This window comes from Phalacrocorax aristotelis, chromosome 5 (genome assembly GCF_949628215.1).
Source record: "Phalacrocorax aristotelis chromosome 5, bGulAri2.1, whole genome shotgun sequence".
Lineage (NCBI taxonomy): Eukaryota > Metazoa > Chordata > Aves > Suliformes > Phalacrocoracidae > Phalacrocorax > Phalacrocorax aristotelis.
The window spans coordinates 44,622,384-44,638,194 of NC_134280.1; the positions used below are offsets into that span (position 1 = coordinate 44,622,384).

General features: G+C 46.8%; 1 protein-coding gene across 15 annotated transcripts in view; it reads left to right on the plus strand.

Moving 5' to 3' along the window:
- The window catches only part of PCNT (pericentrin), a 117,264-nt gene that overhangs the window by 71,227 nt on the left and 30,226 nt on the right, over nucleotides 1–15,811 (plus strand). For 9 of the 15 annotated variants that reach the window (XM_075094239.1, XM_075094240.1, XM_075094241.1 and 6 more), the window contains 4 exons: nucleotides 353–523; nucleotides 10,495–10,647; nucleotides 11,238–11,408; nucleotides 11,677–12,792. In XM_075094239.1, the coding sequence (XP_074950340.1) occupies nucleotides 353–523; nucleotides 10,495–10,647; nucleotides 11,238–11,408; nucleotides 11,677–12,792 (1,611 nt within the window). Of the gene's footprint in view, nucleotides 1–352; nucleotides 524–10,494; nucleotides 10,648–11,237; nucleotides 11,415–11,676; nucleotides 12,793–15,811 lie in introns of all 15 variants that reach the window. The other 6 variants (XM_075094235.1, XM_075094237.1, XM_075094232.1 and 3 more) reach the window with 2 other exon arrangements.

A 15,811-nucleotide genomic window follows, 5' to 3' on the forward strand; every position in this document is an offset into this window, starting at 1 on the left:
TGGCAAATAAATATATGGTATAATAATACATTTGGAAATGACTGCAAGAACAAAATGTTTAGGTTATTGAATATATAAACTGCTATGTAGCTGAGGAAGTAAAATATATCACTGAATGCTAAATTTTCAGAAGTTACTAAACGCGGGTTAAAAAATGAAGGGGTAAAAACTTAAGTGAGCTAAAAACATACAATTGTTTTGAATTCCTATTTCTTTATAGAACACTGGGATTATGTACTTTTCTTCTACTGGGGTTCGTCGGGTATGAAGAAGTATTTTGGCAGGATTGTTCTGGTTAGATGGGCATGTATATTGACAGCAATTAATTTGTACATTAAAAAAAATTTTGCAGGATAAAGAGGCATTGCAACAGCAACAGTACAACAACCTGATTCAGATCTCTGCCCTACAGTCTAAATTGGATGAAGCGAGGCACAGAGTACCAGCAGATGGCAGTTTTGCCCCAGTGCTGAAGGAGCAGTTACAGGCAGAGCAGGAAGCACTTCGGAAAAAGGAGAGAGAGGTAAGGGTTTTGGTGGGATCCTGTAGACTTCTGAGCCACTCATGTAATTGCAAAAACTTGTAATTGGGAATTTAAGCCATGCAAAAACCCAGGGACTAATGTTGCAGTAAATGTGCCTTCTTACCCTGTATTCTCTATGCTTTGGTGTAAACTAACCTTTTTTCTTGCTTTGTCTACTTTGTCATCGCCCTGTCTGACCATCTCCCCTCCCACTGGAAACTGTCTTGTGATTATTCACATCAGCTTTTGAGACTGATCAATATCTGTTGTAAACTGATTTTCCTTTCCTTCCAAAGTTGAAGTAGAGCAGACAGTAGATACCCTTTTGTTTCACTTTGAGAGTGAGCGATTCCTTTGAGAACAGAAAGGACAATTAGTGATAATGGTGTCATCTGACCACCTCTATTTTGTGAGCCAGAGAGTGTTACTGATGAATTCTTGTGCCAAGATAAGCTGAAACACAGTGTAATTGGTCACATTATTTAGTGTTTTTGTTGGATTTACACACACAGATACATACACACACACCCCTCTGCTGTATCTCTAGGCAATATTACATAAGAATATTACTGCCAGAAGGAATGTGGTGACTCAGACGGAGCCCCCACACAAACATGCATCTGCCCAGGTCTCCGGCTGCAGGGAGCCTGGCACTCACATCAGAGGACAGTAAAGACCGCAGCTGCTTGAGGTGTGACCAGATGGATGATCTACTCTGCCTGGTGGCAGAGCTGAAGGAGGAATTGGAAAGGTTAAGGAACATCAGGGAGTGTGAGAGGAAGATAGATTGGTGGAGCTGCACCCTATCATCCCCAGGGTCAAGGCAGCAGATGGAGGCTCCACGAGAAGCAGAGGATCCCCTACCCTCTTGACACCAAGCAGAAGGAGGGAACCTAAAAGATGGGGGGGGAATGGAAACAGGTCCCTGCTCGGGGCAGCAGGCGAATCCCTTCCCGGCCTCCCTCACCTTCCCAGCTGCCCCTACACAACAGATATGGGGCTCTGGAACTTCTGAGGGTCAGGCAAATGAGGATCTAGGTGAAGGTCCATCCAGGGGGTTGCTTAGGGAGAGTTGGTCAGCCCATGCATTATGGAAGCCCCTGTTGAAAAGAAAAGGAGGGTAATTGGTGTAGGTGATTCCCTTCTGAGGGGGACAGAGGGCCCAATATGCCAACCAGACCCATCCCACAGGGAAGTCTGACTCCCTGGGGCTCAGGTCAGAGATGTTACTAGGAAACTCCCTGGTCTGGTACGGCCCTCTGTAATCAGAGTAATCTACCCGCCCTTGGTTGTGCAGGTGGGCAGTGGTGAGGTTGTGGAGAGAAGCCCAAGAGCAATCAGCAAGGACTTCAGGGCACTGGGCTGACTGCTTGAAGGATTGGGAGCACAGATAGTGTTTTCCTCAGTGCCGTCAGTGGCAGGGAAGAACAATACTGAAAGGAACAGGAGAACTCATCTGACTAACATGTGGCTCAGAGGCTGGTGCCATTGGTGGAATTTTGGGTTTTTTGATCAGGAGGAGGTTTATATGGCACCGGGCCTGCTGGCAGCAGATGGAGTTCAGCTGTCTCAAAGGGGGAAAAGGATTCTTGCAAATGAGTTGGTAGGACTCATCAAGGGGGCTTTAAACTAGGTTTGAAGGAGGAAGGGGATGTAGCCAAGCCCACCAGAGAAGAGCCTAGGTGTGGTGTGCCAGGGTTGGGGGTAAAACTGATAGCCCAGCTCAAGCGCATCTACACCGATGCACGCAGTATGGGCAACAAACAGGAAGAACTGGAAGCCATTGTGCAGCGGGATAGCTATGACTTAGTTGCAGTTACAGAGACCTGGTGGGATGACTCTCACGACTGGAGTGCTGCAATGGATAGCTATAAGCTCTTCAGAAGGGATAGGCAGGGAAAGAGAGGTGGTGGGGTGGCTCTATATGTTAGGGAGTGCTTTGACTGCATAGAGCTTAGTGACTTTGATAAGGTCGAGTGTTTATGGGTAAGGACGAGGGGAAGGCCAACAAGTCAGATATCCTGCTGGGGGTCTGTTATAGACCACCCAACCAGGATGAAGAGGTAGATGAGGTGTTCTATAATCAGCTGGAAGAAGCATCACAATCGGTTGCCCTTGTTCTCATGGGGGACTTCAGTTTACCAGATGCCTGCTGGAAATACAGCACAGTAGAGAAGAAACAGTCTAGGAGGTGCCTGGAGTGTGTGGAAGATAGCTTCCTCACATAGCTGGTAAGTGAACCTACCAGGGGAGATGTCTTGCTTGAATGATGATGACCTCCTGTTCACAAACAGAGAAGGACTGGTGGGAGATGTGGTGGTCAGAGGCCTTCTTGGGCTTAGCGACCATGATATGATTGAGTTCTCAATACTTGGCGAAGTAAAAAGAGGGGTCATCAGAACCACTCCATGGACTTCTGGAGGGCAGACTTTGTCCTGTTCAGGGTGCTGGTTGGGAGAGTCCCTTAGAAGGAAGTCCTGAAGGGCAAAGGAGTCCAGGAAGGGTGAGCTTTCTTCAGGAAGGAGGTCTTGCAGGCGCAGGAGCAGGCTGTCCCCAAGTGCTGCAAGACGAACAGGCAGGGAAGATGACCAGCCTGGCTGAACAGGGAGCTTCTGCTGACACTCAGGAAAAAAAGGAGAGTCTACTGCTTTTGGAAGAAGGGGCAGGTAACACAAGAAGAGTACAGAGACCTTGTTAGGTTTTGCAGGGAGAAAATTAGGCAAGCAAAAGCGCAGCTAGAACTCAACCTGGCCACTGTGTAAGGGATAACAAAAAATGTTTTTACAAATACATTAACAACAAAAAGAGAATCGAAGAGTATCTCTATCCTCTATTGGACGCAGAGGGGAACATTGCAACTGAGGATGAGGAAAAGGCTGAGATACTAAATGTCTTATTTGCCTCAGTCTTTAAATATCAAACCAGTTACCCCCAGGGTATTCAGCCCCTGGAGCTGGAAGGCAGGGACGGATTGCGTGACGAACACAGCAGCAGCAACAGTAAGTTCCACGGCTAGCGCTGGATTGGGGCAGACAAGGGGTTTCCCAGAGCCAGGAAAGCCCAAGGAAGCGCAGAGCTGCCCGGCAGGCCTCTAGAGGGAGGCTGACACCGCCTGGGTATTGCCACGAGCAACTGCGGGAGATTTAAATGGCGCCAGGGAGCGCGAGCAACCAGGAGTACAGTGAACAGGACAAGCAAACAGGGCGTGGCGTGTCAGAAAGGGTGTGGTGCGTCAGTTTACACAGCAGTTCATGCAGGCAGAGTGAGCAGGGAGGGTGCTGCATCCCGCTTGTAGGCCCACAGCCCGGGAAGCTCTCTAGATCTAGGTCTCTGCCGGGATGGTGAGCGCTCACTGCAGAGCGAATACCAGCGTTACCATGGCAAAAGCCCCAGAGGGGTCTGACGCATCCACCCAGACAGATCTGGAGGCTTCAATGCGGACGGTAGGTTGCAACGTGTGCCCCAACCCCTCGCCTGGTGAGAAGGTAAGTACCTGCATAAGGTGGCTGAGTTGCAGGAGGCAGTTAGAAGGCTGAGTAATATTAATATTAGTAGAACTGAGGCAGAGATAGATAGGCGGCCCCTATAGCAGACAAGACTGAGAAGGAGGGGGCACCTTGGACCCTGGTGACCCGCAATAGCAGGGCTCTGCCTCAGCCCCCACCTCCCATTATCACCACCAGCAACAGATTTGTAGCTTTAGCTACTGCAGACACCCACGAGCAAGGTCCACAAGGTGCAACTGTACCAGCAGCACAGAGTAGATACTGCAAAAAGAAGAGACGAGTGCTCGTAGAGGGTGACTCTCTGTTAAAAGGCACTGAGACACCCATCTGCCGACCTGACAGGGAGTCACGAGAGGTTTGCTGTCTTCCAGGAGTTAAGATCCAAGAAGTCACTGAGAAGGTGCCACACCTTGTTAAAAGCACTGATTACTATCCTTTTCTACTCTTCCATGTGGGCACACATGACGCTGCAAGCCAGCGTCTGGGCAGAACTGAGCAAGACTATAAAGCTCTGGGAAAGCAAGTGAAAAATATTGGTGCCCGAGTCATCATCTTCTCCATACTGCCTGTTGGAGAAAAATGGGTGACTAGAAATAGGCAAATAATACAAATCAAATCCTGGTTACGTGGCTGGTGTCGACATGAGGGTTTTGGCTTTTATGACAATGGGACGTTCTTCAGCAACCATAGACTGCTAGGGAGGGATGGACTCCACCTCTCTGGAAGGGGCAAGGGAATCTTTGGCAGCAGGCTGGCAAACTTGGTGAGAAGGGCTTTAAACTAAGGAACCTGGGGGGAGGGGGACAAACTACCAATGCTAATGCCACCACACACAATGGGGGAGTAAGACAGGACAACCTGAGCAGTGATAAAGGTGCCATGGTGGCTTCATGTGATGGCAACCAGCAGACCAACCACCTCAAGGGTTTGCATAGCTGTAGTGGGTCCTCGTACAACCCTCCGGGGAAACCTGTGTGCTCAAGCACCTTTCTGAAACGCCTGTGCACCAATGCACGCAGCATGGAGAATAAACAGGAGGATCTAGAGGTCTGTGTGCAGTCACAGGGCCATGATCTCACTGCAATCACAGAGGCATGGTGGGATAGCTCACATGACTGGAATGTGGTCATGGATAGCTACAGGCTTTTCAGGAAAGACAGACCAGCAAGGCGAGGTGGGGGACTTGCTCTTTATGTGAGGGAGCAACTGGGTTATATCGAGCTCTGCCTTGGAGTGGAAGGAGAACAGGTTGAGAGCTTGTGGGTAAAAATTAAGGGACAGCCAAATATGGGTGATACTGTTGTGGGCGTTTACTACAGGCCACCTGATCAAGAAGAGGAAGTTGGTGAAGCCTTCTACAGACAGCTGGAAGTAGCCTCGCAATCGCAGGCCCTGGTCCGCATGGGAGATTTCAACCACCCTGGTATTTGCTGGAAAAGCAACACGGCAAGCCATGCACGATCCAGAAGGTTCCTGCAGAGCATCAAGGAGAACTTTTTGATGCGGGTGGTGGAGGAGCCAACGAGGCGAGATGTGCTGCTCGACTGTATCCTAACAAACAAGGAAGGGCTGGTTGAGGATGTGAGAGTTGGGAGTAGCCTTGGCTGCAGTGACCATGAGATGGTTGAGTTTAGGATACTGCGAGGTAGAAGCAGGGCTATGAGTCGGGTTACAACCTTGGACTTCAAGAGGGCCAACTTTGGCCTCTTCAAAGACCTGCTAGGAGGAATCCCATGGGCTAGGGCTCTGGAAGGCAGGGGGGGTCCAAGAAAGCTGGACAGTATTCAAGGACCACTTCGTCCAAGCTCAAGATCAGTGCATCCCCAGGAGGAAGTCGTCAGTCAGAGGAGCCAGGAGACCTGCACGGATGAGCAAAGAGCTTTTAGAGAGACTCAAATGGAGGAAGAAGGAGGTTCACAGTATGTGGAAAAAGGGACTGGCCACTTGGGAGGAATACAGGAATGTTGTCAGGGTGTGCAGAGATGCGACGAGGAAAGCCAAGGCCCACTTGGAATTAAATCTGGCGATGCATGTCAAAGATAACAAGAAGGGCTTCTTTAAATAACCAGCAGTAAAAGGAAGACTGGGGATACAGTGGGCCCACTGCTGAACAAGGAAGGGGCCCTGGTAACGCAGAATGCGGAGAAGGTGGATTTACTGAATGCCTTCTTTGCCTCGGTCTTTACTGCTAAGGCTGGCCCTCGGGCACCTCAGCCCCCAGAGGAGAGAGGACAAATTGGGACAAAGGAAGACTTACCATTGGTTGAGAAAGACTGGGTCAGAGATCACCTATGCAAACTGGATCCTCGCAAATCCATGGTCCCCGATGGGATGCACCCGCGAGTGATGAGGGAGCTGGCGGATGTTCTTGCTGAGCCACTCTCCATCATCTTTGAAAGGTTGTGGAGGACAGGAGAGGTACCCGAGGACTGGAGGACAGCAAATGTCACTCCCATCTTCAAAAAGGGTAAGAAGGAGGACCTGGGGAACTATAGGCCAGTCAGCCTCACCTCTATCCCTGGAAAGGTGGTGAAGCAGTTCATCCTGGAGGTCATCTGCAGGCACGTAGAGGACAAGAAGGTTATCAAAAGTAGTCAGCATGGGTTCACTAAGGGGAGATCATGCTTGACCAACCTGATAGCCTTCTACAATGGCATGACTGGCTGGGTCGACGAAGGGAGAGCAGTGGATGTTGTCTATCTCAACTTCAGTAAGGCATTTGACACTGTCTTCCATAGCCTCCTCACAGGCAAGCTAAGGAGGTGTGGGTTGGATGAGTGGACAGTGAGGTGGGTAGAGAACTGGCTCAACAACAGAACTCAGAGGGTCGTGATCAATGGAGCAGAGTCTGGATGGAGGCCTGTCACTAGTGGTGTTCCCCAGAGGTCCATGCTGGGTCCAGTCCTGTTTAATATATTCATCAATGACCTGGATGATGGGATAGAGTGTAACCTCAGCAAGTTTGCTGACGATACCAAGCTGGGAGGAGTGGCTGATACACCAGAAGGCCGTGCTGCCATCCAACGAGACCTGGACAGGCTGGAGAGCTGGGCCGAGGGGAACCTGATGAAATTCATCAGGAGCAAGGGCAAGGTCCTGCACCTGGGGAGGAACAGCCCCATGCACCAGTACAGGCTGGGGGCTGAAATACTAGAAAGTGGCTCTGTTGAGAAGGACCTGGGAGTGCTGATGGACAAGCAGCTGACCCTGAGCCAGCAATGTGCCCTTGTGACCAAGAAGGCCAATGGTATGCTGGGATGAATTAAAAGGAGTGTGGCCAGCAGATCGAGAGAGGTTATCCTCCCCCTCTACCCTGCCCTGGTGAGACCACATTTGGAGTACTGTGTCCAGTTTTGGGTCCCCAGTTAAGAAGGATGCAGAACTGCTTGAGCAAGTCCAGTGGAGAGCTATGAAGATGACCAGGGGACTGGAGCATCTCCCTTATGAGGAAATGCTGAGAGACTTGGGTTTGTTTAGCCTGGAGAAGACTGAGTGGGGATCATACCAATGCTTATAAATATCTAAAGGGTGGGTGTCAGGATGATGGGACTAGGCTCTTTTCAATAGTGCCCAATGACGGGACAAGGGGCAATGGGCGCAAGTTGGAACACAGCAAGTTCCACCTCAATATGAGGAAAAAACTTCTTTCCTGTGAGGGTGACAGAGCAGTGGCACAGGCTGCCCAGGGAGGTTGTGGAGTCTCCTTCCCTGGAGAATTCAAAACCTGCTTGGATGCATTCCTGTGCCCCTTGCTCTAGGTGTGCCTGCTCAAGCAGGGGAGTTGGGCGAGATGATCTCCAGAGGTCCCTTCCAACCCCTGCCATTCTGTGATTCTGTGATTGCAGAATAAACCCCCTATAATCCAGGAGGAAGCAGTTTAGGACCTGCTGCTCCACCTGGACACTCACAAGTCTATGGGGCCAGATGGGATTCACCTGAGAGTACTGAGGGAGCTGGCAAAGAAGCTCGCTAAGCCACTCTCATCACTTACCACCAGTCCTGGTTAACAGGGGAGGTGCCACATGACTGGAGGTTTGCTGATGTGACACCCATGTACAAGAAGGGCCAGAAGGAGGATCTGGGGAGCTACAGGACTGTCAGCCCGAATTTGGTACCGGGGAAGGTTATAGGGTGGTTCATCCTGAGTGAGCTGACCAGGCATGTGCAGGGCAACCAGGGCAACAGGCCCAGTCAGCATGGCTTCACGATAAGGCATGTCCTGCCTGACCAACTTGATCTCCTTCTTTGACCAGGTGACCTGCCTAGTGGATGAGGGAAAGGCTGTGGATGTTGTCTACCTGGACATTAGTAAAGCCTTTGATACTGTCTCCCACAGTATCTTTCTAGAGAAGCTGGGCGGCTCATGGCTTGGATGGGTGTACTCTTCACTGGGTAAAAAAATGGCTGGATGGCCAAGCCCAGAGAGTCCTGGTGAATGGAGCTAAATCCAGTTGGTGGCCGGTCACGAGCGGGGTTCCCCAGGGCTCAGTGTTGGAGCCAGTCTTGTTTAATATCTTTATCAATGATGTGAATGAGCGGATCGAGTGCACCCTCAGTACGTTTGCAGATGACACCAAGTTGGGCAGGAGAGTCAATCTGCTTGAGGGCAGGAAGGCTCTGCAGAGGGATCTGGATGGGCTGGATTGACGGGCTGGGGCCAGTTGGATGAGGTTTAACAAGGCCAAGTGCCAGCGTAAATCAGCCCTCCTGTCTGACCTTGGAAGGGTTCAGCATGAACTCGAGGGTAGAAAGGTTCTACAGAGGGACCTGGACAGGCTGGATCGTTGGGCCGGAGCCAACGGTATGAGATTCAACAAGGCCAAGTGCCAGGTCCTACACTTCGGTCACAACAACCCCATGCAATGCTACAGGCTTGGGGAAGAGTGGCTGGAGAGCTGCCTGGCAGAGAAGGACCTGGGGGTGTTGGTTGACAGCTGGCTGGACATGAGCCAGCAGTGTGCTCAGGTGGCCAAGAAGGCCCACAGCATCCTGGCTTGTGTCAGGAATAGTGTGGCCAGCAGGAGTAGGGAAGCGATTGTGCCCCTGTACTTGGCACTGGTGAGGCTGCACCTGGAGTACTGTGTTCAGTTTTGGGCCCCTAACTACATGAAAGACATTGAGGTGCTGGAGCGTGTCCAGAGAAGGGCAATGAAGTTGGTGAAGGGTCTAGATAGCAAGTCTTATGAGGAGAGGTTGAGGGAGCTGGGGTTGTTTAGCCTGGAGACGAGGAGGCTGAAGGGAGACCTTACCACTCTCTACAACTACCAGAAAGGAGGCTGTAGTGAGGTGGGTGTTGGTCTCTTCTCCCAAGTAATTAGCAATGGAATGAGAGGAAAAGGCCTCAAGCTGTGCCAGGGGAAGTTTAGTTTGGACATTAGGAAAAATTTCTTTATCGAAAGGGTGGTCAGGCATTGGAACAGGCTGCCCAGGGAGGTGGTGGAGTCGCCATCCCTACAGGTACTTAAAAGTCATGTAGATGTGGCACTTCGGGGCATGGTTTAGGAGGCATGGGGGTGTTGGGTTGACAGTTGAACTTGATGATCCTAGAGGTCTTCTCCAACCTTACTGATTCTATGATTCTATGATGACTCTATGATTCTATTATAAGTATTATAGAATCTGTAATATACAAACATATAGTCCAGCTTAGGATGCACAAAGAAGAAAAACGTGGGTGATTCTTCAGTTAACTGTACACCGTTATTTCAAGAGCATTAAGATAAAAGCTAATCTCTCAACAGATGGAAGTTCCTTTGTCTCTTCTGAAGTCTGATTTCAGGAGACACTAAGCCTTTTTCATTTTCAAAGCTTCTATATCTCACTAGCTGCTACCTTTTAAGGCATGAGAAAATCTGTGGATGGCAAGATCAATGTTTCCAAATAGCTCTCTGCTCTGAAGCTTTCAAACAGCTACAAACAGAGAAGTGTGTAATTATTGACTCTTGCACAGTTTGAAGGAGCCAATGGTGAGAACTTTTTTTGAATGCTGTGTTACTGAGATTAGCACTGCAGTGCTGATTTCTGTCTTCTAGGAGGAAGAAAATGACGATTATGTTAAGTGCTTGTGATTACATTAGACATCAGATGCTAATATGTCTGCTATTGTTATGTCAAATAACATCACTGGTCAAAGCTTGATTATTCAGAACATAGATTAACATATCTTTTATGAGCAGTTAGGGTTTTTGTTTTAGGTTGGGGTGGGCAGGAGTTGAGGGGTGGGTTTGTGTTTGTTTTGGGTTTTGTTTGTCCTTTGGTTTCCTAGCTGAGGAGCTGGAACACTAGCTTCTTAGTCTTTTTTTATGTCCAAGTATTTCATTAATACAAACTAATTAGAAAGAGTTTAAATCTTAGAATTTGCTGAAGTTACTTGCTCTCAGTAAATCTGAATGAAGTTTTATCTTTTCTGCTTAAATAAGAGGACCTAGTTGGAAGAACTTTGCATTTCCTTTTTTTTTTTTTCAGATTGCAGACCTGTTAAACCAACTAGAACAATATAAAGATAATCTGATGAGTAAAAATGAGGAGATATTTCAGCTGAACTTGCAGTTAGAGATGCAGAAAAACCTTAGCACTTCTAGCATCAGCCTTCTTCAGTTCAAGAACACACACCTGAAGGTAGGTTTCCTTAGCTTTAGTGTGTACCAGCTCAAACTTCAGACACCTCCTCTTGTGTTGTGGTCTTCATCTTGTGATGCTATAAAGAGATACTGAATTTGTTTTTCTTGTCAAGGGATTATTGCATTATTGTTACAAGGCTAATGCTGGTTATCATAGAACAAAACCCCCTTCATACTCGAGATTTACAGTTATGGCATTATCTAGTAATTTGATTTAAGTAAATAGATTTATTTTTTTTTTATATAGCCCTAACAGATTATGAACTTGAGTGTTGTCTCGTAGTAAACACTACACAGTTTTGTGTGCATTCATGACCTCTACAGCCGTACCAAATGTTACGAGTTAGAAAACTGCTTAGTTGTCAGTCTGGCAACTAGAGTGTTCATCTCTTACACTGAAAGTTGAGAAATGTGGCGATCTAATCCAGTGGTAGAAATCTAAAAAAATCAGCTGGAGTTGTGTTCTTGAGTTTTTTAACATTATAGTAAGGAGGAGAATGTTTAAATAAAGCCCTTAGTTCTGTTCTGCCATTAGGTTGGGAGAGAAAGTAAGTCCTTTCTTATGAGACTGGTGTTTTTCCTTATCAGGAAGATCTAACAAAACTTCATGTGAAGCAAAATGAAGACCTGGGTATTAGTGATTCCTCAGCTTTGTCATTCCCAGAAGCACTGCTTGAAGAAAAGAACCAAGAAATCGATCATTTGAATGAGCAGATGAAGAGGCTCCAGCACGAGCTAGAGAAGACTTTAGAGAATAAAGTAAGAGTACTTACTATATGTTCGTTGCTTGATTTTTGAGGGAAGCAAGGTGTGCAGACTCTTATTGTAAATGAAATCTGATTGATAATTCTCTCAAGAAAGTAGAGAGTATTCTGAGCAGCTGCTACTGAAGGGTGCAATTCTTCCTGCTGTTAAATGTGTGATTTTAATGCCTGCATTATTCAGAAGAAAAATATAATTTACACTCTAGGTGCGATAGTAATTCTGCCTACATACGGTAATGTTCAGACCTTATCTTTTTGCTCAGGTTGTGGAAGACCAAAAATCTGAAATTGAAGAACTCAGATCACTTGTTGAGCACCTTCGTGGTGACCAGGAAAGGCTGCATAAGGACAAAGATGAAGAGGTAGAGCAACTCCATGGAGTAATTGAGAAGCTTCAAAAAGAGCTGGCACAATTTGCACCAGTATATCATGAAGTTAGTGACAACCAGGATGATGTCTATCAACTTCCATTAGGAAAGCCAGTGGAAAACCTTCAGAATGAGTTGAAGAAGGGACTGGTAGATTGTCAGGGTGATATTGATCCAAATAGAAGAAATGCATTGCTACTCTCCAAAGTGAGAGAACTTCAGGAGGAACTAGAGTTTGTCTCAACTGCTAGAGAAGCTCTGCAGCAGCAACTGGAAAAGAAGGAATCACAGTTCAATATGGAAGTGGGAATTTTGGAGAAAAAATGCCAAAAATTACAAGAGTCATCAGAGCAGCATGTTGCAGAGCTGACCTCTCTGAGAACACAGTATAGCGCACTTCAGGAAGAGCACAGCCTTTTCCAGAGTTTTTCTCAGAGAAAGGTTGAAGCAAGGATGACGACTTCTCATATTCATGAATTTGAAGATACTGTGAGAGAAAGGGGGACAGATATTCTAGAGAAAGATATGCAAATGAAGACAGTGGCAGATCGAAGGGAAGCTGATACAAGCAAGTTGCAGTACTTAAAAAAGGCAGCAGAGCTTCAAACAGAGTTGGAAAAGAGAGATGCAAGTCAGGCTCAAGATGTTTATAGTCTTCAGTTAGAAGTTTCTAGACTTGATTTCCAGGTGCAAGCATTGAATCAGAAAGAAGTAGCTTATCAGAGAGAAATCGATGAACTGCAAGGTAGCACTGCAAAACTGAAAGATCAGATTGAGATATATGTGAAAGAGCTTGAAACCTTACGACTGGAAAGAGGTGAACTTATTTCACAGTTGGAGTTGTACAAGCCAAAGGAGCAGCGTGATCATGAAGAGACTAACCTTCTCAAACCGTTCTGCCAGAGACTAAGAAAAAGTGAAGCCCTTAAAGAAGGAGTGGAGGAATTGAAAGAACTAGAAGTAAATGTTGATCAGTCATTTCCAGTACTGGCTTCCCCTACTGATAAACTGGTCTGTGATTTGTTTAATAGTATTATTTGTTTTTTAAAATAATCCAATTTTGTCATATAAAGCCCTATAGTTTATCATTTTCAGTACAGTAAGAAAGGGTGAAGATGAATACTGTGGCACAAAAATGACTGTGGTGAGTCAGTTGAAGGGTCTGTCTATCTTTGTGTGCTTTCTCCAGCAGTGGCTAGAGGTAGATGCCTGGAAGGTCTAAGAACAGGGCAAGAATGTGTGGAAACCTAATACAATAAGTTTTTCTGAACTGGTTATGTTTTTAGGCATGGATCCTAAGGTATGTATTGGGTGGAGGTGGCAAGGTGTTGGCGGTGGGGTGCTGCAGGGGCACCTCTATGAGAAAAGGCCGGGATTTCTCCATGCTGGACACAGCTACTTCCACTGCAGCTAAGCCCATCAGCGATGTGACGTGCCTGTCAGCCACAGTGGCACCGCTGTGAAAACATATTTAAGAACGGGCAAAACACTGCAAGGCTAGTGAGGAGTGAGGGGAAAAAAAGTGTGAGAAACAGCCCATGGAAGAGGCCATGCTGAAGCAGCTATCCCCACTGCAGGGGAGTAGATAGAGGTGTTTGGAATGAAGGAGTGAAGTTGAGCCTTGGGAGAAAAGGCAGGGGTGGGGGGGCTCTGTTTTGGTGTTTGTCTTTTGTTTCTTGCCATCCAACTCTATTTTTAATGGCAATAAATTAAATACATTTTCCCCAAGTCAAGTCCGTTTTGCCCATGAGAGTCGTTAGTAAGTGATATCCCAATCTTTATCTCCACCCACAAGCCCTTTCCATCTTATTTTCTCCCCTTGATCTGTTGAGGTCAAGTGAGAGTGAGGGAGAAGCTGGATGGGCATCTGGCAGCCAGCCACGGTCAACCTGCTGTCCAAAAAGCAGGTTTGTTTGCCCGGTGTGCAAAATGCCAAACTATACACAGAGCAGAGGTATCTTATTCAAGTCATTTTTATGCAAAGAGTGGTGCTAGGTGGTAATCCACAAATCCAGCACCCCACGCTGAGAAACTACAAGGCATTTTTACAGTTAAATGTGTCAATTACAGCTAATATTCACACCCCCCAGCTAATTATTGGTTAATTTCTTTCTTGCTTGGATGTAAGGGTACAGCTAACTTTTTTAAATTTACTATGCATGCTCATGGATTAAGGGATTTACTGGGGGGTTGTGGGGTGTTTCCGGCCTATGGGCCTGATTTTTAGCATTATAATGAGGATAGTTTGCCTACTGGGCACTTTGTTTTAGTTCTTATCTATATCCTAATTAGTTGTTCTCCTTGACTATACACTTTATCACCCTGTTCTCAGTGGCTTATGGGTCAGGATGTTTGCTTTGATCAGTCTCTCAGCTCTCCTCAAGGATATAGTCATAAAACAAGTGCTTCTCTGTCTCAGCTTCTGTCTCTGGCCCTCAACTTCTGTTTTGCCAGGCTTGCGTAGTTCATTGTTATGTCTTTAGCGGACAGTTCCAAAAATTGCATTTTCTTAGGGATGTCAAACCCACCAAGAGCTACTAGGACTATGTTTCCATGCTTTATGGCTGTTTTGGAGAACTACTTGAAAATTCTTTGTCACTTATCATATTTTTTTTTAGAAATCTTTATTTAATGTGACTCTTTCTCGTATTTACTCTGAATCTTTTCTAGAACAATTTGCTCCAGATAACCTATTAAATTACTCAATTTTGGAAAGCAGTAGGACCTTGATGACCTGTTTTTCAGAGAGCTGCAGTTGTCTGTCATATACCAACTTACTGTCTTTTAAGGTTGGCTTTCAGAGGTGGTAAGTTATTAGTAAGAGGACTCATATGAAAAGAGTTTCTGAGTGCATAGGAAAGGAAAAAGTTAGGTGTCAGTTTTATGTAGATAATGGGGGTCCTGACTGGCAGCATGATATGGGTATAAAAATTCAAGGTAGTCGACTTATGCTGTACTACTTGCCCCTTTGTAATGGGAAGGAAAGATGGCTTTTCAGCACCAGGTAGAAATGATGGTCTGTAGGTTGAATTATTGGATTTCCAATATGGCAAAACAACTGAGCTTTAATATTGGTATCACTAATGGTAAAAACGTACTTGCAGAGTTACTGTGATGTTACAGAATGTTTCATATTACTTTGCCATTTCGCTTCATAGCCCAGCAATCACAACAGGAAGCAGTTCTGAGTTTTAAAATGTAGTAATAACAATGGAGGTTTTGTTAGTCTTTCATCTGTTATGTTTGAGCTATGCTGATGTATATTATTCAAATTATACTTGAATACCATCTCTTCTTATTTAAAGAAATTATAGGATAATGTGGTGGGTTGACCCTGGCTGGATGCCAGGTACCCACCAAAACCACTCTGACAACTCCCCTCCAGAGCTGGACAGGGGAGAGAAAATATAGTGAAAGGCTCGTGGGTCGAGATAAGGACAGGGAGAGATCACTTACCAGTCATCATCATAGGCAAAACAGACTTGACTTGAGGAAATCAGTTTAATTTATTACCAATCAAATCAGAGTAGGGTGATGAGAAATAAAACCAAATCTTAAAATCACCTTACCCCCACCCCTCCTTCTTCCTGGGCTTAACTTTACTTCTGATTTTTACTACCTCTTCCCCTTGCAGTAGCACAAGAGGACGGGGAGTGGGAGTTCCGGTCAGTTCATCACATGTTGTTTCCGCCCTTTCTTCCTCCTCAGGGGGCAGATTCCTCACACTCTTCCCCTGCTCCAGTGCGGGGTCCCTCCCACGGTAGGCAGTCCTGCACAAACTTCTCCAACGTGAGTCCTTCCCGTGAGCTGCAGTTCTTCATGAACTGCTCCAGTGTGTGTCCCTTCCACAGGGTGCAGTCCTGCAGGAACAGACTGCTCCAGTGTGGGCGCCCCCGATGGGATCATGAGTCCTGCCAGCAAACCTGCTCCAGTGTGGTCTTCTCTCTCCACAGGGCCACAGGTCCTGCCAGGAGCCTGCTCCAGCGTGGGCTTCCCATGGGGTCACAGACTCTTTCGGGCACCCACTTGC